We start from the raw sequence: 26,564 nt of genomic DNA on the forward strand, positions 1-26,564 counted from the left end.
AAGTAGATAAGAATTTGATCTACTTTTTTTTTTGGTAGAGCTGCTCTGGACAAGGCTACTGTGCTCCTGAGTATGTCTAAAGGTGGAAAGCGTAAAGACAGTGTATGGGGTTCTGGAGGTGGACAGCAGTCTGTTAATCGCCTTGTCAAGGAGGTAACTGTGCTTGCTAGTTGCTATTTTTTTGTACAGAAATTAAGTTCAGTCTTATAGCTGTAAATGGAAATTTCAAATGATCCTTTTATAATTATATTTATACCTTTTTGCCGTAAATCATACAATAATTATGTACTAAATATTTACTGTTTCCCTGACTTAGAAATGAAACTATTAAAAAGTTAAATAAAAGAAAGGTCAAAGAAAGGTCAAATAAAAGAGAGCTGTGCATATGAACTTCAAAGGAATGCCTCCTCTTTTTTTCTTATATTGGTTTTAAAAAGTTTTCAGATATTATTGAAATAAGGCATTCCATTTTGTAGTTATTTATCAAATATCCATTTTATATGAACAATTTGAAACTATTTGGTCTCAGATCATAAGTTAAGAATTAGGAGCACTAAGGTAAAGTCAGAGTGGTGGATTTAGTGAGGTGAATTCAGTACTGATGTGCACGCTTTCAAAGAAAAAGTAATTGATTTGTTGCATTAAAATGCTAGATTTATTCCCTATGGATTTTTTTTTTGGCTGTAATGTGATATTTTATAACAAGAAACCAAAAGAAATTTAATCTTATTTGCAAATCTTTAAGAAAAGGATTGTAATTAGAAGATTTATAATTTATATGCTTCTCGTTTTGAGTATAATCTTTTCATGTGACTACACTTTTGATTTTTAATGATATTTATCCCTAGTTTGAGTGTTAAAGAGCTTAAAATATACTTAGAGCTTGACCATTTTTGCTTTTATGTGTTAAGAAAGATCAATCAATGTTTGCAGTGTTGTGATTGCAATATCTGATTTTTAAAAATTAGAGAATTATTTTTAAAAATTGAGGTATGAAAATGTCAGGATGCCAGGGCAGTTAGGCAAGAGAAAGAAAAGGTATCTTGATGGGAAAGGAAGAAGTAAAACTATCTTTAGTCACAGATGACATGATCTTGTATATAGAAAATTGTAAGGACTCCACCAAAATAAAACAACCCCAAGACAGAACTAACAAAGAAGTTCAGCAAGGTTGCAGAATATAAGATCAATGTATAAAAATCAGTTCTGTTTCTTTACACTAGCAATGAATCATCTAAAAATAAAATTAAGGAAATGTTTCTTTTATTTCCTGTGGCATCAAGGACAATAAAATGCTTAGGAATAAATTCAACAAAATCAGTGCAAAGTTTTGTACATGCAAAACTGCATACATTGGTGAAAGAAATTAAGAAGGACCTAAATAAATGGAAAGATATTTCATGTTTATGAAATGGCAGACTTCACCCTGTTAAGATGACAGTGTCCTCAATGTTAATATTTTGAGCAACTACCAAACTGTTTTATGGTATATGAAATATATCTCAGTAAAAAATGGACAAGATAAAAATTGAAATAAAACTACCAATATGTGAGTTTGAGGTTGACATTATTTGAATTTTCATTTATCTTTACATGGAAGAATGGGTTGGACAAAGAGTACTTTAACAAATGTATACATGTATTTGTAATTTATCATTCTCAAGAATATATAGAACCCAGTGGAAAATATTTAAAATACTTTCTTAAGCTATGTAACAAATATTAAAACTAAATAATGTAATTTTAATAATAAATACATGAATTTATAATATATGAAAACTATTAAAATGCTATGGTTTCTTAAAGTATGATAATAGGAATATTCATCAGTGTATTCTAATAACCACATTTTTACTTTATCTTTTATGAAATACATTGTATAATTTGGAAGTAGAGGATACTTAAATGAAATTTCGTTCAGTGAGCCAGTGTTCTTTGAGTTCCTTCTAGGTGCAAAGGTGATTTTAATAGTATAGAGAAGAACATTCTTAGTTGAAGTTCCTATGCTAAAAGACGTTTCTCACTTGTTCTCTGGAGCGATAAATATTATTGTACAAGTTTGAATAGGAGACTTTCCCCTTTAGCTACAACTTGAAGTTTGCTGAATTATTGATGAACTTTTGAGATACTGGGTTTCAAATTCTAAGTTCTAGGTTAAAGGGGAGATATATGGAAATCTTTTGTTCTGGCTATTATCATCTCTCATTTTTGATTCCCAGTGCATTATTAAGGTCATCCTCATGAAAATGAAAGACTCTGTATTTTAAAATTTTATTTTGAGACTTTCAGTTAGTGCCCTCTAGTGGTATTTAAAATCTTCTGGTTTTTTTTTTTTTTTTTTTTTTAAGTGAGCACTGAAGTATTACCACAGCCCAGGCCATGTAAACCATAAGCCTACTCATAGACCTTGGTGATTATTAAGACACACTGAAGCACTGCGTTTTCTTCATAATTATGAACCATGTGTGTGTTGGGAACTTATATTTCTTTTCTTTTATTATTTATTTTGGGGGGGGGTGCACTTTTTAATTATTAAAAAAATCCATGGTGATAGTGCCATCTCAAGTCTACATGTTCCTAGACAGCAGTTCCTTCCTGTTTTGCAACCTGCTTCTTCATGATGTGTTTCCTTGGGATGAGGGTAAATAATCCCTTAGGCAAAAAATATTTTTTTAAAAATCAGGAATTCTAACACATCTCAATTTTAAAATCTAATAGATGGATATGCTGCTGAAAGAATATTTACTCTCTGGAGACATATCTGAAGCTGAACACTGCCTTAAGGAACTGGAAGTACCTCATTTTCACCATGAGCTTGTCTATGAAGTAAGATTACCTTGACAGATATTCCAAAGATAATTGTGTCCCTTTTTTTTTAAGATTCAAATAGTTTTGAAGATTCAAATGAGTATAGACGATTATGCTAAAATATACTGGGATTAGCAAGAGGTTTAATATATGAGGACCATTTATAAGATACATATTCCAAAACAGTAATCTGCGATTGTAAAATGAAATTGAAGGTTGTAAAAGACCTCGTTAAGTGAAGAAGGCATGTTTTTTAATGTAAAAACTAAGCTTATAACCCTTTGAATTTTGCCTAAAATCCTTTGTAAATATGAGGCAGAGATTTGTGTTCTTTTTTGAACTATAACAACTTAATGCTTCTTTAACATCTTTTTTAAAGAAAATTTTAAGAGAAGGTTGTTTTTAAATTTTTGTAATGATTATAGTTACATATTAGGGAAAACAGTTCTAATACACTTTAGGAGCACTTTCTTTCTTAAATGAATTAGTGACCAAAAAATTGATTGATTCATTCAATTTTTAGGCTATTATAATGGTTTTAGAGTCAACTGGAGAAAGTACCTTTAAAATGATCTTGGATTTACTAAAATCTCTTTGGAAGTCTTCTACCATTACTATAGACCAGATGAAAAGAGTAAGTAAAACATTATTTTGAATATTTTTTAGGCTTATACATTAACATATAGGATTTAGTAAAGATTATGAGTTTAAACTTTTATAAGTAGAATTATTATGCATAGGTTTATTTGTGAGGGAGTGGGATATATGTTTAAACCTCTTGCTACCAGTTTTTGGAAAGTAACACTTCAATTTTTTTCTCTATGTGTTTTTGAATGTCTTATTGTGTGTTCTTCCTCATGGAAGGTATGCTACTTCTAAGATATGATAATATGTATTTTATATCTAGGGAGAAATGTACCTTTACTGATTATATTTTAAAGTACTTAGTTTTCCTATTAAAATTGTATGCGCTGTTGAAATGTTGGTGAGGTTCTTGCCTTTTATATTAAAAGAAAAAGGTAGTAAATGTATTTAGATAAGTAGGTATGGAAGAAAAGCTTATATGATGCTTACTAATATTGAATATCCAATGTCTGATGTCTCCCTGCAGCTTTTTTTGAGAAACAGTTTTAAGGAAAATATTCTGGAACCAATGTACTTATTTTCTCTCCTGAGGTTCAAATTTGACTTCAGTTTAACCATATGAACAATTGGCCCTAAATATAGAATGATGGCATATAATGATGAATTATGTTATATGAAGTTATATATTTTATATGGGCTAACAAGTATACAATTTTATTGTTTTAGGGTTATGAAAGAATTTACAGTGAAATTCCAGACATTAATCTCGATGTCCCACATTCATACTCTGCGCTCGAGCGATTTGTTGAAGAATGTTTTCAGGCAGGAATAATTTCCAAACAACTCAGAGATCTTTGTCCTTCAAGGTACTTTACTGCGTTTTCAACATAAAATACCAGATGAGATGCTTGGTGAGGCTAAACTAAGATACTTTTCTGTTATTCCAGCTCTGTCAGAAAACTAATAATATCTTCCCTTAAATCAGTGAAGAGTGAGAATCATCTGTTTTGTGTTTATAGGGAAACAAGGGTGAAGCTTGTGTTGTCCCCTTATAAAACTATACAGAAATATCTTTTGAAGTCCAGTTCACCAGAGGAAACTAATGTTGTGGAGCAGTTATGTGTGCCAGATTCTGTTTCCATTCTAAGTAGTTTAAGTATTATTTCAGAGTTGGTATTATCACCAATAAAATGAGAAAACAGGCTTAGAGAGGTGTAATGTACATTTGTGAGGTCACACAGGTAATAAAAGGTAAAGGCCAACTTTCAGTCTAGACTTTCTCTGACTTCAAAGATTTAGGCTCTTTCCTGTTTTCCATGTAACTTCCCTTGCCTTTCAAGGGTGGAGAATTGGGACTAATTGGATCTTCTCTCACAAGAAAGTCTGTGTGTGTGTGTGTGTATTATTCTTTGGAGCTATTACATTTGTAATACTATAGTCTAACTCTCTTCTTTTTTTTTTTCTCATAGGCAGACACCGGGAATCAAACCCGGGTCTCCAGCATGGCAGGTACAGTCTAACTGTTGAGGCATTGTGGTGCAATGGTGGCTTAGTGGCAGAATTCTCACCTGCTATGCTGGAGACCTGGGTTTGGTTCCTAGTGCCTGCCCATGCCAAAAAAAAAGTTCTTTTGTGCATGGGTGGTTCATTGGTAGAATGCTTGCCTTCCATGCAGGAGACCTGAGTTCTTTTCCTGGACCATGCACCAAAAAAAAAAAAAAAAAAAAAAAATTTATCAGCTTCTCCTCAAAAGTCTTTTTTCCTCATTATGACTTTATTATCAAGGGTCACTTAAGAAGATACCAAAACTCTGTGTATGCCATACAGTTTTCTTTTACTCTCTACCTTTTGTTTATTCTGTTGAAGTACACGTTTGTGTGTGGACTCACATGCTTGTGTATGTTAGTCTGGAATTAGAGAAAGACTGATCCTGCCCAAGCACTGTTTTCCATTTACTGCTTTAGGCTACTGGTAAGCTGTTCCTCCTGGGCTGTTGTTATTACATGTAGCTTTAGTGTAGTCATATTGTAGAGCAAGAATCAAGAAAAACTTCTTGAATTTGAAATAGCAAGCATCCCAAGTTGGAGGATAGACTGGAATTAATTGTGTTCTGATTAGTTTTTCCACATTCAGGTATAGCAGTTGAGAAAAAAAATTTTTTTAATTATTAAACATGCATATTTTAATATGTTCTATAGCTCCAATTTGCATAATTCCAAATCACATTAGTGTTTCCTATTTTCAGCTCATGAATTAATACTATTAATAATATGGTAGAAATAAATATTAAATTTCTAAATTAAGTATCTAATAATTTTTAACATATGGCTCCATTTGGATTATGAACTTATTTCAGTAATTAAGCTTTTATTTCACTAAAATCTCATATTTAGTTGTTCATTTGATATGTTACACATTGGATGTATAGCGGAGAAGTAAATGCTGAAAGGAATTAGAGGTTCACTTTTTTTTTTTTTTTTTTTGCATGGGCAGGCACCATGTATCAAACCCAGGTCTCTGCGGCATGGCAGAAGAGAATTCTGCCACTGTGCCACCATTGCCCACCCTTTTAAATTTATTTATTTTTTCATTTTTTGAAAACAATAAAACCTGCCAAGGCTTAATGTTTAACCAAAAGACACTGAGTTTTTGTTGTTTTTGTTATCTTTGTTGATTGTAGTCAGAATTTGTATGTTTCATGTTTGTGTTCTTCTCATTACAGGGGCAGAAAGCGCTTTGTAAGTGAAGGAGATGGAGGTCGTCTTAAACCAGAGAGCTACTGAATACAAGAACTTTTGCAGTCTTAGATGTTATAAAATATGTATCTGAATTGTAAGAGTTGTTAGCACAGATTTTTTTTTTTAAGCACTTGTTTTGGGTACAAGGCATTTCCGAAATTTTGTAAACTTACATTTAAGGGAAATTTTTTAAGGAAGTTTTTTGTTTTATTGTCCCTTTTCTTTTCTATTCTTTTTTTTTGAGGGTGTGAAGGAGGGTCTGAAAAGTAACCACTTCTTAAGTGGGATATTCTAATAAGCTACCTTTTATAAGTGCCATGTTTATGACCTAATCATTCCAAGTTTTGCATTGATGTCTGACTGCCACTCCTTTCTTTCAAGGACAGTGTTTTTTTTTTAGTAAAATCACTGGTTTATACAAAGCTTTATTTAGGGGGTAAAGTTAAGCTGCTAAAACCCCATGTTGGCTGCTGCTCTTGAAATACTGTGCTTTGGGAGTAAAAACAAGTTATTTCTTTGTTTTAAAGAATTTTAAGAAAATGAGTTAGTCATGAGACTTATTCATCTTCCAGGGAACATATTGATTGGTCTTAAAGACTAGACAGTTAAGTAAACGGTGGCTGGAACATCTATTTTTCTACAAAACGGGAAAAATGGTCCCAGTTTTAGAAGAATGTATGACAAAATAAAATATGTGAAGCAGTGTTGATTCTTTATTGGAAGTGCATTTATTTTAGGTCTTTTTAAAAACTTAAAATTTATTTTACACAGCAAATTTTAAATCATATAAAGAATCACATTTGAATCTAGTGAATAAGCATTTAAATCAAAAGTACAGCAGTAAATAAATTCTTTTAATATTATATTAGGGAAAAACACATGCATATTTAAGTCTCGTGTATACTGATCATATCTAGAGCTTAATGAAGTTTCTAAAATTTGTGTAATATCTTTCATTATTCTTAAAGTCCATTACTGAATGTTAGTGTTATAAAAATTATTCTTCAAATACTCAACTTTTTACATTACCGGTGTCTGAGACAATAATACTAGCTATGAATAAATAACAGTGATCTAAAGAATGATCACATTTCTAATCTATCTTTTGTAGAGCCTAATTATTCAGCAAGGCCTCAAGGCCTGTGTGAATTTAAATAGTCTATTATTGACTACTGCAAACCAATCTAGAATTATAGTCAGAATTTACAGAGGTATGCTTAGAAATATACCTATTATAGGTTTAAGTATAGTCTTTTAGAGCTAAAAGGCTGAACTTAACTTCAAATATTTTTCACGAGTTCTTTAAAGTTCACATTACTGTGTTTTATATAGATAATTATAATAATCATTTTCAGGTTTTTAATTGTTTGATACCTGGAAGGTAAAGATAGCCATATAATTAAAAAAATTAATAAAACTAAGAATATAGGAGACTATATGGAATAGATAAGGGTTTTTTAAAAATCAAATTTGTTTAAGAAAACAGTTTTGTCATTGATTAGGATCAGTCAGGCAAGTTAGCTTTAAACATGATAGGATGCATAAAATTAGTAAAATATTATGTTAGGTAACATAAAAGCCCAACATGAACACCTTATTCATGATTAGAATGTATCTTCAAATGTAGGTTTTTAATAGAGGTGTAGTTGATTCTCTGTAAACAGAAAGTTGCATTTTGATACTTAGTGCCTAAGAATGTTATCCATAAAACTTGACAGCAATAGGAATGTTGAATAAAAATTTGCAGTTCTAAACACTTGGGTAAACTGTAAAATTTAGTTTAAAGCTTTGTGTTCAACAGCAACCAACATTTTAAAATTCACAATATAGGTTTCATCAGTCTTGGGTATTTTGTATCACTTATATGAATACTATTGGTTTTATCAACAAATACTATTTTCAGCATATTATTTTCTAGTTATTTAATAGTTGGTGGGGTGCTCGTGGAAGTGCCAAATCATCATTCAGTCGGTTCTTTGCTGTGATTCCTTCTCTGCCATTTCTTGTTGGCGAATTGTATCCTGTGCAGCTTGCTGCATTTTCTCCAGTTTTTCCAGAGTCAGAGATTTCAAGGGTAAAAGTTTGGGTTTACACAGCACCATTGTGGTTACATCTTCCACAGACAATTGTCCTAAATATAACAAGAAATAAGAATTAATTCATCAAGACAACCCTAGTAATTTGGTGGTTTAGATTTGCAGCCAGAATGGATGTCTAAAAATTTAATCCACTGTCAATAAAAATCTCTTGTTCCTTAGACTAAGTTTAGTTGTGGGATCAGAACTATCATAGTCACCACATTAGAAATGAGTTTCTTGATCCTGTTGAGTTCTGAGGAAGGCAAGTTTTGAACTTTTTACCAGAGGCTACTATGAGACACCCAACTTTTTGGGTCAAATGTCTAATTTGAAATAAATTTTGAAGAAATAAAAACTGTACAAAAATCTTTATATAGCAAAGTATGGTAATTTAACAGGAATACTTAAATTTCCAAATGTCTAATTTTAATTCTTTTCCCTATTAATTTAGGTTTCTCTTTCCCCACTTTAAGACCATATTTAATATTATGGTGAATTCCATTAACTTCTTTCATTGAAAATTTCATATGCAGTCTTGAATATAACAGGATTTCTCCCCCAGTTGTCATCTTTTACTGGAAAAAGAAGTGATGGATTCCTTTTACAGCCTATTCATGAAAGAATTGTAGTGGACAGTGAAGTAGGCATATAGAACACAAAATAGTTACAGATGTTTAGCTATTGAGCCTGTTATGCATGTGACATTACCTATCACTTTGTTGGTCCTTACAATGTTTTATTACCTAAGTATTTGTGGAAGTAAATACCTTGTTTTGGAAGAACTTCCCGGAACATTGACTTCACTTCTGCCATATCTGAATTGTTGAATACAGTGAGTTTGGAGTATTGGATACAGTTCCTTTAATGAGAAATCAACTATTATTCAAAAATGAATTTCCAGAGCATATTGCCTGAGGCATTTTCATTGTAGTTTAAGTAAAATCACAATTCTTATGGAAAATACCCTATCCTTGCATAATTTTCCTATTAATTTCATTGGAACAAGGTTTAGACAGTTTATGTGTGCATCTAGAATCTCCTATCAGTTATTACTTAATGACGGTGTTAACTGTAAAAGCTAGGTGTAAAAAAATCCCACCCCACCCCCCTTTAATGAAAAATAGTAGGGTTTTAGTTTTTTAGCTAAAGATAATTTTCAACTATCAGCTGAGGAAAAACAAAGGCACCTAGATGCTGCTGTCTTGGTTCACTGTTAGCATCTCCCCAGTATGGTGGGAGACGCAAAGAACATGGTCACTCTTTAGGAGGCGCGGCAGCTAGGTTGGAAAAGCAGCTAGTATGCAATTTCCTAATATTCCCACCTCTCTCAATAGTTAACAGCTGGTTTCTACTTTTAATCCTTTTGCTTTAATGATAAAATCACCCTAAGAATCAGTTACTGGTTTTGTAGCTGCGACTTGAGTGAGGAGGCAACATAAACTATTGGAGTTAACTTTGAGGAACTGAAAGGAGGTATGCTTTCAGTTTCCTATTTTCCTCCAATACAGAGATATACTGTGTGCTCAAGTGTCAGTGTATACATTCATGAGTTTTGTTATGGATATCCCAGCATATATGCATTTTGGCCAATGACTTTTGCTCCATGTTACTGCTCTATGTTAACTGTGTTCTGGACTGTAATTTGCAGTCTGATCCCTTTTAAACACAGATGTTTCTCCAGACAGCCGCACCCGTTTTGTGAAATTTCACCATACTGTTGTAAGCTCACCATGGGTCTTTCACAACATCACCACCACAGAAGAAAGATTTATTATTTATAAAGTGACGCTGGCTTGGTGCCAGCCTTTACCACCCACTGCAAATTAGTTATAATCAAGGGAAGTTGTTTCTCATCTTAGTTATTCCCACTCTACTACTATGACATTCCTAATAAAAGCTTCCTGCTTTCCATCTACCAAGCCCCTCTTTTGTTCAAATTCCTATTCTGGAAAGTTACCCCAAATAAATTCCTGTGGAACCTCTATTCAGTATCCAGACCTCTGTCATTAAACTTTGCCCTACATTGCTCTATTAGGGAGCGAAGGTGAAGTACCTGGAATTTAAGGTAAATACCATGTTTTTTACCTCGTTACTTGGACCTTACAGTGATACCTAGTGATCATTACTATTTTTTTTTTTCAGATTACCTTGAAAACTAATAATAATGCAGACCCTGTAATATAGCTATATTAAAGAACACATAGGCTATCCAGTAAAGTTATCAAAATAAAAATATCTATTAGGCCCTTATTTGGTGCAAATCTGATAAGGTAGCCACTGTAAGGGAGGAGAAGACATGGATGGTTTTGATACATGTGAAGGAAGTGCATAGCAGCTAAAAATTTTTATTATGTATTACCAAAGTGCTAAAATGGTGGATGAGCTAGCTGACAAATAATTGGTTTTTATAGATTAACCTACTCCAGCTACTCAGAATTAAATTACTGTCTTTTGCTTTCTTTCCCATCCATACCTCTTTGACATCCAAAATCTCACCGGAGGAAAACAATAAAATTTCATGTTCTACCAAACCTCAGTTCTCTGTTTCACTAAGCTGCCATTGTTACTGGAAAGGGTGTGGGGCCAAAGGCCTGGTATGGAGTAGGTTGGGTCTGGTGTGGGGAAGATCCTAGCTGTCTCTTGTCTGGGTGGAATGTCTGCATTATTATGGATGGTTCTTGTTCCTAGGCCCCCTTAGGCATCCACAGGAGAGAAACAGGAAGGGAAGGGCTAAAATAAACAAGTGTTGGGTGACCAGCACTGGCAGGGCTACATTGTCTTGACAATCAACTGCCCTGGGAGCTCAAAAGGGGCATTTAAATCCTTCTCTCATTTGACCTGCTAATATTAAGCCAAACATGGGTGCTCTGTCTGGTGTAACAAGCTCAACTGTGGCTGTGCCTAGAGTACTTTCTTATTGGTCAGGTGAGATATGTAACATTAGGGATATATGGGCCAAAGGAGAAACTCAGTAGCTTGATGTCTAAAATAATGTAGAATTCACAGGAAAACTCAATCATATTTATTTATGGCTACAATTCTGTTTCTTGTTTCTACAGACTAAGCACTGGAATGGGAATGGGAAAAGTTTTGTTCAGTCTTTGAACTGCTTACATTGTATGTTAAAAGTCACATGGTAATCTCATCAAAAAATAAAAATGATCAACAGACTACTAAACTTGGGGCTTTCTAAAGGCAAGGTGATCAGTACGAAAACTATTATATTTGTTTAGGTAAGATGATGAGAGTGACAGAAGGGACAAGGCATAAAGCGGAGAAAAGATAAAAGAGGTATTCAAGGATACAAGAGAATGGGATCCTCCTCTCCCATTACTCTTTGGTTGATAAGGGAAATGACAAAGGATGGCTAAGATTTGAAGTTAACAAGTGAATGGATGGTATGGGTATTAATTCAGGTCAGGAATACAACAGGTTGGAAGAGGAGGGTAAAGAGAAGAGTTACATTAAGTATGAAAGTCTAATAGGAAGGTAAAAAGGTCTGGAGGCCGAGACAGTCAATGATGTAGCAGTACACACTATGAAGTGAATATAATCACTCACGAAGGATATGGAGAGATGGGGGGCTGAAGGGGAAGAGATGTAGGTGGTGAAAAGGGATTAACATTTGCATGCATGTACAATGTAGTAGTTGAAAGAAGGATGTGAAGTCAGATGACTCACTTTAAACAAATTACTTAATTTTCTATGCCTCTGCTTCATCTGTAAAATGAAACTTTTACCAGTCTCAGATGCTTCTTGAATTAACTGAGATAATTAACATGAAAACATTAAATCAATGCCTTGCCACTAAGGTATCTTCCAACTCTAAATTCTTTGAAACCTTATAACCACCATGGTACCTATAAGCAGTATGACCTGTTTATAGGTATTTTGTTTTAAAGACCTGTTTTACTTCTAATTTTTAAAACAGCATGTGTTGGCAAATTGTGTTCTTAAATATGTTTATGTAATAAAACAAACTTATTTCACAGTATAATTCAAGGTTAAGAAAATATGAACAACTTTTAAGTGTGCAACAAAGAGTAAAAACCTTTCAACTTGTAGTCTAGGGAATAGAAGTGATTATACATAAAAATCTGTCTCATATTTTTTATGGCAGCGACACGTAACTTGTTGCCTAACTTGAGAATTAAATACATCTGAAATAAGGTAAAAAGAAAACATTTCTAAAGCACTTTGAGATTCTCAATTAAAGCATCAATTATGTTTCATGTAAGAAACTCTGAGGTTATAAAACTGGGGTGGCCGTTGGTCCTATAAAACTGTGTATGTTTTGTCTGGCTTGCTAGATGTTTAAAAAGAATTTGAACCAAAGTTTAAAAATCAGATTTCATGTAATATCTAAATTTCAGCTTCTCTTGACAAATCAACACCAGGTCCACATTCTCACATTGCTAAACTCAGCTAGGACTGGGAAATGATACTCTATTTAAATGACTATGTCTTCTCAAGTTCTCCAGTCCCACTACTGCCTATTGTTGTTTCCCTTTACCTTACCTAACTGGCCAGTGCAGGCACCTGACTTTGTACCTTCAGTAAAATAGAGCCACTGTAGCATATTGTATGCCAAAACTCTTATTTGATTACAAATGGACATTGAGAAACTAAAGTCCAATCTTTGGAAACTGAAGGAGGCACAAAAAAGTGATCTTGTTCTTTTGTGAATATTTGTTAAGCAAATGTCTTTTAAGTGCAGAGTTGAGGTAGGGGTGGCAGATACAATAGGAACAGTAGCAAAACATTTTTTAATCTTTTCTCTTATTCAGGACTTGTGGTTTGATTGAATGATGATTTTCAGAAGGATATTCAATTTACGAATGAAAACTAATATGAGAAAAAGGTGAAAGGGGAAGCCCAGTAATAACTGTTTATCAGCAGATACAAAGTGGTAATGTTCATTCACTCAGGTAACAGCCCCCCATGCTAGCAGAGTGCTTAATTTGGATTGATAATGTTCATATGGAAATGCCAAGTAACATTATATGTCATATAGTTGGAAATTACAGTAGACTCTATTCTGTTTTATCTGGCATCTACTGGTAGAAAAATGTTGCAACATGTCCAACTTGGCTAATTAATTCAGAGTCATGTGAATAAAATGTGTGGTGTCTAATTTTTGAAATATGCTTTAAGAATGGGAACTGTTTTGGGGTGAACTTGTATAATGTGATTGGTTCTGGTATACCCAAATAGCAGATACTATTATTAAGTTAGCAGAAAATGACACACCCTACTTATGCAGAGTGCCCTATTCTAATAATTTTCACTATCTCAAAATTTAGTAATAAACAATGGTCGTAAGTATGTGAGCTATTAACCTTTAAAAAAGAAGTATTTTAGAGCTTTCTACCATCTCAGTACCTGAGATAGTTAGCTATTTCAACAGTATGCAAGGGAAGGGAAATAAAATTGTTTGATACTTTCATCTCTGTTTCTCAAAGCCTTATCCTCAGATCACCTGCATCAAAATCCCCTAGATTATTATTAAAAATATAAATTTTTCTGGGGCTCTCCACAGATCCACTCAACCAGATCTCTAATTTTTAATTAACTCCCCCACATTTTAATTGAAGAATCACTGTCTTAGAGTCATTCCCTCATTCAAAAAATATTTATTTAATAAACATTTATGCATCTGAATTGAGCTGCTTTAGAAGTTATTAACAACTACCATACACAGACTACATACCATTTGCTATTCAGGCTAAAGCACTTCACATATATTTGAATTAATTCTGTTCAACAATCCTAAGAGGAGTATAGGGTGAATAAACTGTCCAGTGTCACCCAGCTAGCAAGTAGCCCCATGCCTGAAACTGAGGTCTGATTCTAAAACCTATGGTATTAATTAGGATATAATTTTGCCGTACTTGAATTTGGAGTGTACTTAAATTTACTTGATGGTCCCAAATGAACACACTTCCTTCTGTACACAGGAAGCAGATGATGGAAGGCAATACTAACTGCAGTATGATGGGTATAACAACTCTATACCTATCTAAGGGTTCCTGCCCTCCCAGAGCATTTTCTTCTGCTCCCTTTCACTTTATCGTTTCCCTTTCACTTATCAAATATATGTCTAGGATAGGAGAAATATATGAGCTCAGTAGTCTTGGGACTTTTTCTCTTGTAATTATGAATTCCTCAAGCACTTCTCTATCCATTGGATGGAATTTTCCTAATGTACTAAGTGTTAAATATAATCTTGCTTTTGCAATTTTTAATAGGCTTTGCATTTAGCTACCAAGAAGCTATCAAAAAAACACAAGACCAATTAGGACTTGTAAGAGAATTTCAGGGAGAAAATAACATTGCCTAAATTGGAATGTGGCCAGATGGCCAGCAGTTGCCTTGGTATGTGCTTTGATAGCATCTGATTCATCTGTATTTGAACTGCAAAGCCCACACATCTTTCAACAACAGTCCCCAGGGTGCCAGGAGTTGAAACTCATGAAACTACACTGACATCAGTGCCCTTTGCTGCTGATTACATTGCATCAGCTTCAAGTGTAGGCAGAGTAGCATCAACACTTTAATAAAGGCAGGCAGCTTATGCTATCAGCCCAGGGCATATCTCCACACAGAAAGGTAGATTAAATACTGAACTCTTCTTTGACAGACACTGTAGATGAGGACATGTGCTGAGAAGTGGGATAATTTAACTAGCAACTTAGACCTACGGTAGTTGCATTCATTGGAAAGTGAATAGGTGAAGAATTCTTGCCAAAAATGCTAACCTGAATTTAATCAAGCCTTTAGCCCTACTTCAGATTTATACAAAAAAGACATGACAAAGATATATCAGACAAATCCACAAATGTGCAGCATTCAAAATGACCCCTGACCTGAACTCTTCAAAATGCCAATGTTAGGGGAAGGAAAAAAAAGGAGAAACTGTCCTAGATTAAGGCTAAAGAGTTACAAACAATTTTAGGGAAGAGAAGGTATAAAATATTTTCTTGGGTCAACTGGGAAAATTTGCACATGGATTGGATTTTAAGTATTACAGAATTATTAATTTGCTTAGTTATGATAATGAGGTATTGTGTTTTGAGGGATAACTTCACAATTCTTATAAAATTGTTGGAAATCTTAACAGTGTCTGCCTAAGAAGACATGTCTGCATTCTATTACCAAATGGTTCGACATAGTGAAAAAGTGTGAATGTGGGAGGGATGAGATAAATATGGCAAAATATTAACTGTTGAATCCAGGTGAAGGGTATATGAATGTTCATTGCATCCTTTCAACTTTGTTATATATGTACATTTTCCTAATAAAACTTCTGGAGAAAAAGTGAGAGGGGAAGCTTAAGAAAAGGCTGAGTATCAGGGACTATGCTGAGCTTCTGATAAACTGAAGCTCTATAAAAATTAACCAGCAGTGTCCTGGGCATTAAGGAGACACCCAATAGAGTCAATCTTTCTGTAAGAGTTTACCAAAATAATATGTAGGGTAAAGTGAGAGGCAGATGAATCTGATACAATTCATTCTCTTTAGGAGTAAACACAGTAGTGAAGATAAGAATATAAGAGCCGTTGTATAAAATAGTGACCGCCATAGAGGTGCAAAAAGTTCTAGTCAACTTAAGGGAAATTACTTCTAAGGATAACTAGGACATGGATACATAATCGCAAAAGACTGATGCTACAACTAACTTCAGTGATTAATCTTGGATGACACTGGAATAGTTCACTTTGGCAGGAGCAGGAGAGCAAAGGAAGTAGAAGGAAATTAACTAAAGGTACGTTTGCACCCTTGTTGTATTCTGGGTATCAATGATTTTCAATTTACCTGAAAGCCCTCCTGGCTTTTTTCCTGAAACGTTACAGGTCCAACCGGGTATTACCAAGATGACTGATAGTTCTTGACTCAAGCCTAAAGAAGGAACTACATGAGCTAATGTGAACTTGAAGACCCACGGAAAAGTAATAGGGTATTTCTATGAACATTCACAAGCATTAAGGGGTTATTGTTTAATAAACTGTAGACATGCAGGATTAGGGCTTCGTCCCAAACTGCAGTCAAAAGAGAGGTGAGAAAATTCAGAACATGAAGATAGGATGAGAGGAGAGACTTAGAGGTCTTGCTGCGATGTTGGGGACCATCCTTCTTCCTGATGGCTGGGGATGGAAAAAAGATTCCCTTAAGTGCCCGAATTCTCCATCCTGCAAAGGTCAGGGAGTAAAGGTACTTAATAAGAGCTCGCGGGGGTGTGGTCGAGAGCTCCATCTTGCTGGGGCTAGAGCTCCGCCCTACGGCCCGCGCCCAGGCCCAGCCAGCTCCCGCCCGCCCCCGCCTGGCTGGCTCCAGCTGGGCAAGGGCGGCGAGTTGAGCAGCCTCGCCCCACGAAGAGCCTCAGGAGCATGGGGGTTTGGGGCGACGCCTGGCCACCCGGAAAAAAAAAAAACCTGCTTCAGCGGAAGCGGCCCAGAGTCCCGATTGCCTTCCCGGCTTTCCGTGTCCCAGGGACCATCGGTTCGGGCCTGCCCCACGGGTCGGGATCCTGAGACACTCACCTTCGTACCTTGGTCGAGAATGGGCGCCCCTTGAGGGGGATGTGCGGCGCTGACTATTCCCAACCTTCCGTCATGATCCCATCGGAAATGCCAGAAACGACTTCCGGACAGGACAGGGATTTTTTTTTTTTTTTTTTTTTTTAGAGTCTTAAACTGTTGTCCACCTAGATAAACGGTCAGATAGATGTCTCAGTCAAAATAATGGCCAGGAAATCTGCTCCCTCCTCATTCCCCTCCCCGGTAGGCCGGAATACGAATTAACTCGCTTAAAATGGGGTGTCTGGTCACTTACGTACCCTCTTTGGGCCTACGTAATTACAGATGAATCCCTTTCCAAACGACTCAGCTGTTGCCCCCGACAACGGTAACATGTGAGCCTACGTTACATTTGAGCCTTGAAGCCAGGAAATTCCTCTTGCCATTATCAGTTATGGCTGCTTCAGTTTCACCAGCAACTTCCGGTTAGGAGTTGTCACTCTACCCTACCTGAGGCTTACTCTGTGGTCTAGCTAGCCAGCGGCGCCCAGTGGATGGAAGACTCGGCGTGGAGGAGCAGAGAGGGAAGCTGGCGCCGATGCTCCATTCTGACTGGGCAGCGTCACTGACCCTGGCTCCTCCTGGTATTTCTTCCTCAGCAAGTGACGTGCGCGCGTCGGAGGGATGGGAGGGGCGTATGGAGCTACAGTGTGTGGACAGGCGGGCGGGGCGGGGCGGGGCGAGTGGGGGAGGGGCGGGCGGGGGGGTCGGCGGTTGGGCAGCGTCGCCTCTGAGGAGGAGGAGGAGGAGGAGGAAGGAGGGCGAAAGAGGAGGATGGCGGAGTCGTGGCTCCTGATGGTAACTAGGGGTCGATGAGGCGGGAGAGTGTCTGTTGGTCTGTTTTCCTGCCTTCCTTCCTGTCCTTTGGGCGGTCGGTCTGAGTGTCGGCAGGGGGAGGCCCCGCGCGCCCTGACAGGCGCGAGTCGACGCGGCCGGGGCGAGGCCCTAGGGGCCGGGGCCCTGCGAGGCGCCGCGGCCGCTGCTTTCCTGGGTGCTGCGGCCGGGAGGGCCGGGCCCTCGGAGTCAGCTCTCTTGCCGGCCTGCATCCCGGCGCCGAGAGCGAACCGGCCGGCTCTGACAGCTGCAGGGCCCGGCCTGCGGCGACGGCGGCTGGCGGCCGGGACAGCGGCGGAGAGAGGGGGAGCTGGCGCGGGGGCTTGGGCCGGGGGCGCCTGGAGGACTGTCTTCCCCCTCTCGGCTTCCCGGGGCACCAGGCCCGGACTGCGGGGCGCCGGGTGGGCGTCGTGGGGGAATGGGGGTGTCGTAAAATCGTGGAGGGACCCGAGCGCAGCGACAGTGATAACGGGTGGGGTCTTTCCTTGTCCTTCCAACCCCAAAAGCCCACACTCTGTCTCCTCTCCCTAAATACCCTTCGGTGAAAGTGGTGAATCGGCTTTGGGTGTGTTGCCTGGTGAAGCGAGTTGTAGCCATCCAAGATTGCCTTAATGAACATGCCTTAATGAACAACACTCTCCGCGGTGGCTTTTAGGGATAGAGGAAAAGTACTCTAACTCTCCCTTCCTCCCCTTCCTCCCCTTCCCCCTCTACGCAAGCTCAAAGCGCCAGAGGCTTCAGGACAAAACGATCCCCCCCCCCCCCAGCCTCTTAGTATCCATTGTTTTGTACCATCCCTGTCCCCCTCCCCTATCCTAGGTAGAAGAATAATGACTCTGAACCATAATTATTATTGTTATTTTAAAAACTCAGTAGAGGGTTTTGTGTTATTGTGGAAACATGGGTTTACAAATAGGTGAAACGAATAACAGATTCGGGAGTTGGAAAGCAGACCCTTTTTTGCGTTTCTTAAGCTTTCGGCCCTTAGAGATGGGGATTTGATTTTCATTCCTATCTGTTGCTTTGTATCATAACGAGGGTGATGAGATTAAAAGAGGAAGCACTATTTTGCAACCTACCCAAAGAAATGTTTTCGAAGTCTCTGGGGATGCTGAAGCAAAATTAGGTTGCAGATGTGAACTGTAGTATTTGCCTCCAGCATAACTACCAACATTCTATAATTGAGCTTACACTTCTGTAATTTTAATCACTATTTCATACATATCAGGAGCATCTAGAATCCACTCAAGATTACTATAGCAAAGACATTATTTTTATGTTTTTCAGAGTCCTCGAGTACGCCTAGTATAACCAAGTGTTTCTGTATTGAAGTTTAACAAACACTGAAAATTAGTCTTTATTTTTAAGACCTCAATTTATTAGTGTACTAATTGCCACACTAACAGCATCCCATGCCATGGCCTTTATAACTGTTACTGTGTATTTGAAGAGACTTAGCTGTTGTGTACAATTTGTAACATTCAGTAAATTTACATTTATAATTTGAATTTATGAAGCATTGAAGTTTTCCATGTGACAGTGACAAAAATATTTATGAATATAGTATGTAAGTGACTATTTCCCTATATATGGAAATTAAATTGACTATATCTTTTAAATACTTATTTGGACTAAATTACTTTGTAAAGTATTGTTAATTAATTAGGCGTATGTATTTGAAAATAGACCTCAGACAAAAATAAAGACTTTGTTTAAGATTTGTAACTTTTAAATGATTTAACTAACATACAATACTCTGTTTCTTGAAGTGCCTGTTTCCAGTTATGGACCTGGCCTGATTAGCAGGGTAATACATTTTCCCAAGTGCTTGTTCAGTTGGGAAAATGTAGTTACATTTACAACAACCCAAGAAAGGTTGACATTTCTTTTATTTCATTCTTAAATACAATTTCCAAGTTTTTAATTGGAGTGATAGTAATAGTTTGCAGGTGGGTTCTCTTTTAGTTTTGTAGTGACCATATTCAGAAAGTTGATCAGAAATTTTTTTTGGTAATTGTAGCAACTAAAGATCGTACAATAATTTGGGAACTACAAGCCAGTCGACGTTTACATTTCATGTTTCAAAAGGAACACCAAAATTATAAGTTACCTTGTTATACTTGCTGGAATTATGCATTTTAAATATTACTGTTTCTTCAATGACTTGTGATAAGGCACAGTGACTTTCCCCCACCATGTTCAGAGAAACAAACTAGAATTCTATGTGGAGCACTCCCAAAGGTGATGTGTAAATGGCTGCCGCTATATCTTTTTGCCTTGGTTTATGAATATGGATTGTGGCGAAAGGGTGAATAAGGTTAGAGTGCTTTGTTATCCCCAGGTAGATTGCAGTATTGTTTTGACAGTTTGCTGGATTATTATTATCTGTTCTGTAATTTAATACTTCTAGAAGACTTCTGTTCATTAAACAGTTTAAATAAATAGCTTTTAGGTTTTTTGTAAGAAGATATTTAAATATAAAAATAATCCGCATGTTTTTTACTAAAACATATAGTCTAACCTATATATGCAGATATACAGATGCATATTTTTGGAGGGCGAAGATTAAGTAAGAGAGAATATATCTTTATATATAAATCATTCTTGTATTCTACTTGTATGAAAAAGCGGAAAATCTATGCTTATAAACAACAAAACAAGGCAAAATAAACCAAAAACAATAAAAAATAACCAATCAAACAAAATGAACCACAAATCCTTCAGTGAGTTCTGAGGTTTATAGCTTGGCTTTGGTAAAATGTTCTTGAACTAGTTTATAAAATATCAATTAGGAGAGGAAATTTAGATATAAAATAAGCACTTTGACATTTCCTAATGAGACTAGTAGGAACTGGTAAATACACTGTTATAGACACGTTAGATAGAAATTGACTATAATTTAGCAGTAGAGTGATACATTAAGAACTTTACATGGTATTTAATAATGAGTACTGCAAATATTAAATTGGTTGACATTTTGCTTATTGGTAGACAGTTTGTGCATTATGTATGCATTAGATATTATAATTTAAGGTTAAACCTTTCATAGACTAAATTGTGGTTGCTATTGTTGTCCCTTATTTTAACTGCTAGGTCTGTCTTCTAAATTTTTGTCTACTTGTAAAACTACATCAAAGTTATACCCTATAAATCTTTTTTGGAAATGTTTTCTCTTTTAGTATAGTAGTTCAAATAGTATTTTCCTACTTCCTTATCTAAACTGACTTTTAGAATCTGAAAAATTTCTAAGATAGAGCTGACCTGTGGTGTCCTTGCATATTATAGACTTGTATATTATAGACTGTTCTGAAATATGATTTCAATGAATGCATATTGAAATGAACATGCATTAGTTGGAAAAACTAATTTGTGTTCTAAACTATCTAATTCCTTTATTTTGAGGTAAATTAACGCTCAGTCTGTCTTTGTTTGGATATTTTTCCCTGGTTCTCAGCTTTTTTCTCACATCTTTGATGCAGCAAAGCAGTATTTCTAACACAGAAAAATAATATTCTAATTACAAAGCCCCTTTCAGATTTTGAGGTGTTGCTAACATATATGCTTCCTGAGAAAGGATGCACTTACTCTTCTCAAATTTAAAAGAACTAACTGGATTTCATACTTTATAGTTCATTTTAGCTTCTCTAAAGATCAGAACTGATTGCAAAAAGTAGTTAATTCTGTAAAAGGTAAGCGTGCTTTTATGGGAAAGATGAACATATTGTTAATAACTAAAACATTACAGGAGACCTTAAAAGAGGGTATAACTGGTTCCTATGTGAAATGACCTTGTGAGATGTTTATGAATTTTTTTGGCATGTCTGTCTTCTGATGTTTATAGTGTTGTGACAACTCAACAATATAAGCACTTTATTTGCACTTTTAATTAAGTGATTTCATAGTTAATAAAAAATTCTTTTTTTTCTTTTAGTTTTTCTATTATGGTGGAGGCAAAGTGGAAATGGCTTGGTCTGATATTCCTAAGACTTGGAGTTAATTTCATCAGTTAAATTTGGGCTTTCTCCATGTCCAGTTTTGTGTTATAACAGCACCTTCCTGCTTTCAAGATTTTCACAGTCTTGCAAATAGTCTTTTACATTTTATTTTATAAATATTTCTTACTAAAGTTTCACATTTACTGATGTCATAGAACTTCTCAGTGCCATCCATGTACATTCCAGGCTCTGAGGATCAGGGATAAATATATTATGTTTCCTGCTTTCAGTGAGTTCACGGTTTGTTGCAGAAACTGGACAAATTAGTAGTTAATTGTTATACAGTGTGACAAGTGCTTTGAAAGCAATAGATCCTGGAGAAACCAGATGAGTTCTAAACCAGGCTGCTTGTTTAGCTGGCATAATTTAAGGAGGAAAGAACCAGAATTGATTGATTCTTGAGGAATAAATAGGATAAGTGGAGGGTAGTCAAAGTGTATGAAAATGCACAGAGGTTACAAAAGTTAAGGTTCATTTGGAGAATTGCAGGTGGTAGCAATTTGGATTCCAATATTTATATTGTAGGTTATATTCTAGGCTTTCATTAAAAGCTGTATTTTTAGAGATTACTTCTTGTGTCTGAAACTGTAAGCTACATTAATATTGAAGGGTCATGTCAAATCATTATTTAATACCTTTACCTAAGTATATTTTCCATTAATATTTTAATTAAATGCCAGGAGAACATATCAGCCTAACTGATGTGGAATAATTTCCAGATTTAGAGCTTGGATAATGACAATATGTTTCAAAATCTTATTTAAATATCTTTTTCTCAGCATATATGCATCATGTTGAAAAGTAACATTTATGAACTTCCTTAAAACTCATGGTACACATTTATTTCACAGACATTTAAAATTCACTCTTCTAAGTACATTTTTAAAACCTTCTTTCTATACTTATTTGATAGTGCTTCTCTTTAAGTAAATCTCATTGTGTGATCAGCAGTTATATCCTGGTAGAAAGCTTTGTGTGGTCTTACATGATTTAAAAGTTCTTTGAACTTTTGTATTGAGTAATTTTTCATACAATATAAAAAATTCAAGGGCATGAGCACACCCTCTCAGCTGTCCCAAACTCCAGTGACCCCAAAAGTAACATAGTTTTCTTTTAAAAGCATTGTCTTGTATTGCTTTTTTTGTTTGTTTGCTTTTATCCTTTTAATTATTTTCACTATAGGAATTTGTAATGTTTGTTTTTTAATTTTCATGTTTTAACAACTACCTTATCCATCCTAAAATACTTCATTTATCTCAAGATCATAAATTTGGAAACAAACTTTTTGGTGTCATTTGCTTGGATACCAGCCTCTGCTCTTTTCAGCTAGCTAAACTTGTAATCACACTTTAGGTCTCGATTTAATATCACATCCTTAGAGAGGCCTTCTTTGATATCTAGTTAGGTTCTCCTGTTTTAAGGTCCTTTTGCACCTGAACTTCATCTGTTCTTAATATGTATCATTTTTAAATGATGTATTGAATGGCTTTTTGTTTTTCCTCTAGACTGTAAGCTTCATGATGAGCATGATATGTCTGTCTTGTTTCCTATTTCTCCTGTATACGATGTCTAAGCCTTCTTTTAGGCTTCTAGTAGAAAATTTGTAAATTTGTAAAATTTGTAGAGCCCTCAAACAAACTGAACAGGCCACTAAAAGAACGAGATGTCAGAGAGTTCTTGCCCCTAAACACACATTTCCTGCTTGTAGAACTTCATCAGGTCTTAACTTAGGGCTCTTATTATCACTTAACATACACTTTGAAAAAGTTTGTTAAGCCAATGTGAAGAGGACTGGGATACTCATAGAAGCTGTTAGAGAGTTGAAAGTAAGAATAGCAATTTAATGTTGTCATAAACTTACTTAGAATCTTTCAAGACACCATTTGTTTTGTATGTGGAACATATATAAAGAAGAGGTTAACTGTCATTAGTAAATTGTGTTAAAACGCAGGGCTGTGTATTACATTTCAGAAAGGTTTCCATAAAAAATACAGTTTAAAGCTTTGAATATGTTACACTTTTGTTATTGGAAAGAATTGCTTAATGAGGTGAAACAGTAGGCACCCAGTAAATATTTATTGAATAAAATCAAGTTGAAACAAATAACTCTTTGAAAGTACTGAATCAGTGTGATATAATATTACTATTTTATAATTTATAGAGGCAAATTTTATGTGTTTCTTTAACTTAGCTATGAAATATGTAAAATTGAGGAACTGATTTTTTTTATTTGTTTTGAATGAAAACATACCTGTTGCAATGATATGACAAAATGGTATAAGCATTTCTGCAATTTTTATTCTGTTAAAGAGAGTGAGCTTTATTCTCTTGCCATTTCCTGAAAGCCTAGACTGGGAAAATTAGGTTAGAGGTCATAATTTACTTCTTTGTAGAAGGCTGGGTGACCTGAAATAGAGGATATGTAGTTTTTGGTTTGTAAATCTTCTGGAATATAGAATTCAAAATTTCACTGACAGACTTTAGTTCTGGTTCAGATAAATTGCATTTTATCTTAATGTTATGATCTATTGAATTCTATCACACTATTTAAGTATAGGTAGAAGAACTAGTTATTCCTTATTTTGTTGCTAAAATAAGCAAAAATTGGTTTATCTACCGTGTGTTAATTACAGTTCTAAACTCACAAATGGGATGCTTATATACTTGGCAGCTTAAAGTAGTAAGGTTTTATGGTTTAATCTTGAGGACATTCATTTCTGTACTTTGGAAGTAGTGATTTGAAATCCTTAATACTAGAAATATGGCCTAGTTTCAGAACACCCACTGAGAAAGAAACTGTAGAAACTCAGCATGCTAAATGACTGGTAGTACTGCAGTATTTTTTAATTTTCCCCACCTCCTGTTATATAATAGCTTATAGTAGTACACACGGAACATGAGTATTTGGGACAAGAACAAAGCATATTAAAGTTCAAAGAATATTTGAGACTGTTAAGCTTTGTGTTGGGTACTAGGGACCTAAAAGTTAGATCAGATACTAAATAATGATGGTCAATGAGTATTTGACATAAATCAGGCGAAAATATTTTAGGTTGCAATATAGGCAAGAATTTTTATTTGGCTTGAGAAAAATAACCATTTAAAAATGAAATCACTTATTTTATATTGTAGAATATTTGAGTTTATAGAGTACAGAAATTATAGTACAGGTTGCCAGGGATGGGGAGCAGGGATAACTTGGAGTTTATGCAAAATGGGTGGAGGGTTTCTGTTTGGGGAGATGGAACATTTTAATAATGGAAGGTACCACAACATAGTGAATGTGATTAATCCCACTGAATAGTATGCTTGGGAGCAGTTGAGATGAGAATGTTTTTGTTGTATACGTGTTCGCACAATTAAAAAAAAAGAGCAGCTAAAGAGACAATGAGAATTAAGGGCATTATATGATCGTAGATGGGATCTTGCAAGGCAGGAGAGAAGTCTCAAAAGGATATTATTGGGACATGAAAAAAATTAGAACATAGCTTGTAAGCTTTTTATAAGTGTTCAATTTCTTGAACTTGATAACTGCACATAAGGTGGATACATAAGTGAATATCCTTGTTCTTAGGAAATGTACATGGTAATAGTAAGGGTTCAAGGAGCATGATGTGTACAACTCGTACTCCGTCTGAACCAAGGGTTCAGATAATAGATTGATAAAGAGACAGACAGATAGATATACAAATAGAGGAAACAATAAATAGAACGGTAGATGGATAGGTAGAATGATAGAGCAAATGTGGCAAAATGTTAAAATTGGTGAATCTGGGTATTTTAGAGGATAAGGGTATTCTGGAGTTCTCTGTGTGGAGCTTGTATTAATTTTTGTAACTGTCAAAATAAAAAGTTAAAGAAATGGGAGTTGCTATTCTAAAAGCAACTTTTAAAAATTTTATTAAGAAAAGCTTGATAATTCTAATAAACATTTTCATGATGCTTGTTACAGTCTTTAAAATTTAAATATCCACAAAAATAGTTTTTATTTATACATTTCCCCTAGGGTGTTGTACATCCCTAAGGTTGCAGCATTGTATCAGCCTATGAGAATCAGATACTTAATGTTCTAGTTTGCTAGCTGCTGGAATGCAACACACTAGAGATGGATTGGCTTTCAATAAAAGGGAATTTATTTAGTTGATGTGTAGTTCTTCAGAGGAAAGGCAGCTAACTTTCAACTGAGGTTTTTTCTTACATGGGAAGGCACAGGGCGATCTCTGCTGGCTTTCTCTCCAACGCCTCTGGGTTCCAACAACTTTCCCCGGGGTGATTCTTTTCTGCATGTCCAAAGGCCTGGACTGAGTTGCAAGTGCTGAGATGAGGTATGCTGAGCTGCTTGTGCTGTGCTGCCTTGCGCTCTCTCATTTAAGCACCAGCCAATTAAATCAAACATCATTCATCACAGCAGGCACGCCTCCTAACCGACTGCAGATATAATCAGCAACAGATGAGGTTCACATGCCATTGGCTCATGTCCACAGCAATAGATCTATGCAGCTTCACCTGGCCAAGTTGACAACTGAATCTAACTACCACACCTAAATTGAATAGAAATTAACTATAAAGAATGACTTCCACTATTTTATTTTCATTGTTCAGGAAAAATGTGATTGTAAAAAGATTTAGTAAAACATACATTACCAGCTTGTTTTGTTAATTAGAAAAGATAGTGACTTGAGCTTGCACTGATTGGAATATGCAAATGGATTCTGGAACTAAATATTATAGATGAAAGATTTTTATGATGTGAAAAAGGAATGACTTAATAAATTTGCTTGGTAAAGTCAGGTATTTAAATTTTATAGAGTTAGCCCTGCAAGTAGTATCTTAGTACATGACTAAATTATCTACACACAAAAATATAAAAACCTTATCTGGCTTCTTTCAACTGGAACCCAGTAATACCTGACATTCTCATGTATATATGTAGTATAGTGATAATTGATG

General features: G+C 35.6%; 3 protein-coding genes across 10 annotated transcripts in view; 2 read left to right on the forward strand and 1 right to left on the reverse strand.

Moving 5' to 3' along the window:
• Positions 1–6,847, forward strand: part of PDCD4 (programmed cell death 4) — a 26,073-nt gene extending 19,226 nt beyond the window's left edge. For both annotated transcript variants that reach the window (XM_077126009.1, XM_077126010.1), the window contains exons 8-12: positions 39–153; positions 2,719–2,826; positions 3,332–3,442; positions 4,120–4,259; positions 6,116–6,847. In XM_077126009.1, coding sequence (XP_076982124.1) covers positions 39–153; positions 2,719–2,826; positions 3,332–3,442; positions 4,120–4,259; positions 6,116–6,176 — 535 coding nt within the window. In that variant the 3' untranslated portion in view covers positions 6,177–6,847. The remainder of the gene's footprint in view (positions 1–38; positions 154–2,718; positions 2,827–3,331; positions 3,443–4,119; positions 4,260–6,115) is intronic.
• On the reverse strand, positions 6,489–17,417 carry BBIP1 (BBSome interacting protein 1). 6 transcript variants are annotated; one of them, XM_077126015.1, is made up of 5 exons: positions 17,046–17,417; positions 16,758–16,913; positions 16,025–16,108; positions 8,977–9,068; positions 6,489–8,262 (listed from the first exon to the last, which is right to left on the reverse strand). In XM_077126015.1, the coding sequence occupies exons 4-5, from the start codon at positions 9,020–9,022 to the stop codon at positions 8,096–8,098; spliced, it is 213 nt and encodes a 70-aa protein (XP_076982130.1). In that variant the 5' UTR covers positions 9,023–9,068; positions 16,025–16,108; positions 16,758–16,913; positions 17,046–17,417; the 3' UTR covers positions 6,489–8,095. The 6 variants fall into 6 exon arrangements, with proteins under 6 accessions (XP_076982130.1, XP_076982128.1, XP_076982129.1 ...); XM_077126013.1 differs by having other exon boundaries at positions 16,750–16,913; XM_077126014.1 differs by having other exon boundaries at positions 16,025–16,120; positions 16,750–16,913.
• Positions 17,134–26,564, forward strand: part of SHOC2 (SHOC2 leucine rich repeat scaffold protein) — a 121,298-nt gene continuing 111,867 nt past the window's right edge. The window contains exon 1 of one of the 2 annotated variants that reach the window (XM_077126008.1): positions 17,134–17,369. The gene's annotated coding sequence lies outside the window, so the exon portion shown is untranslated. Of the gene's footprint in view, positions 17,370–17,472; positions 17,584–26,564 lie in introns of those variants that run through there. The other variant, XM_077126007.1, reaches the window with a different exon arrangement.

This window comes from Tamandua tetradactyla, chromosome 13 (genome assembly GCF_023851605.1).
Source record: "Tamandua tetradactyla isolate mTamTet1 chromosome 13, mTamTet1.pri, whole genome shotgun sequence".
Taxonomy (NCBI): domain Eukaryota; kingdom Metazoa; phylum Chordata; class Mammalia; order Pilosa; family Myrmecophagidae; genus Tamandua; species Tamandua tetradactyla.

Excerpts from the sequence above, each read along its gene's own strand:
- BBIP1 (XM_077126016.1), bottom strand. The coding sequence starts at position 9,022 with ATGGCAGAAGTGAAGTCAATGTTCCGGGAAGTTCTTCCAAAACAAG. Across the intron at positions 8,263-8,976 it reads GGAAGTTCTTCCAAAACAAG|GACAATTGTCTGTGGAAGAT; the intron begins GTATTTACTTCC and ends TGTTATATTTAG.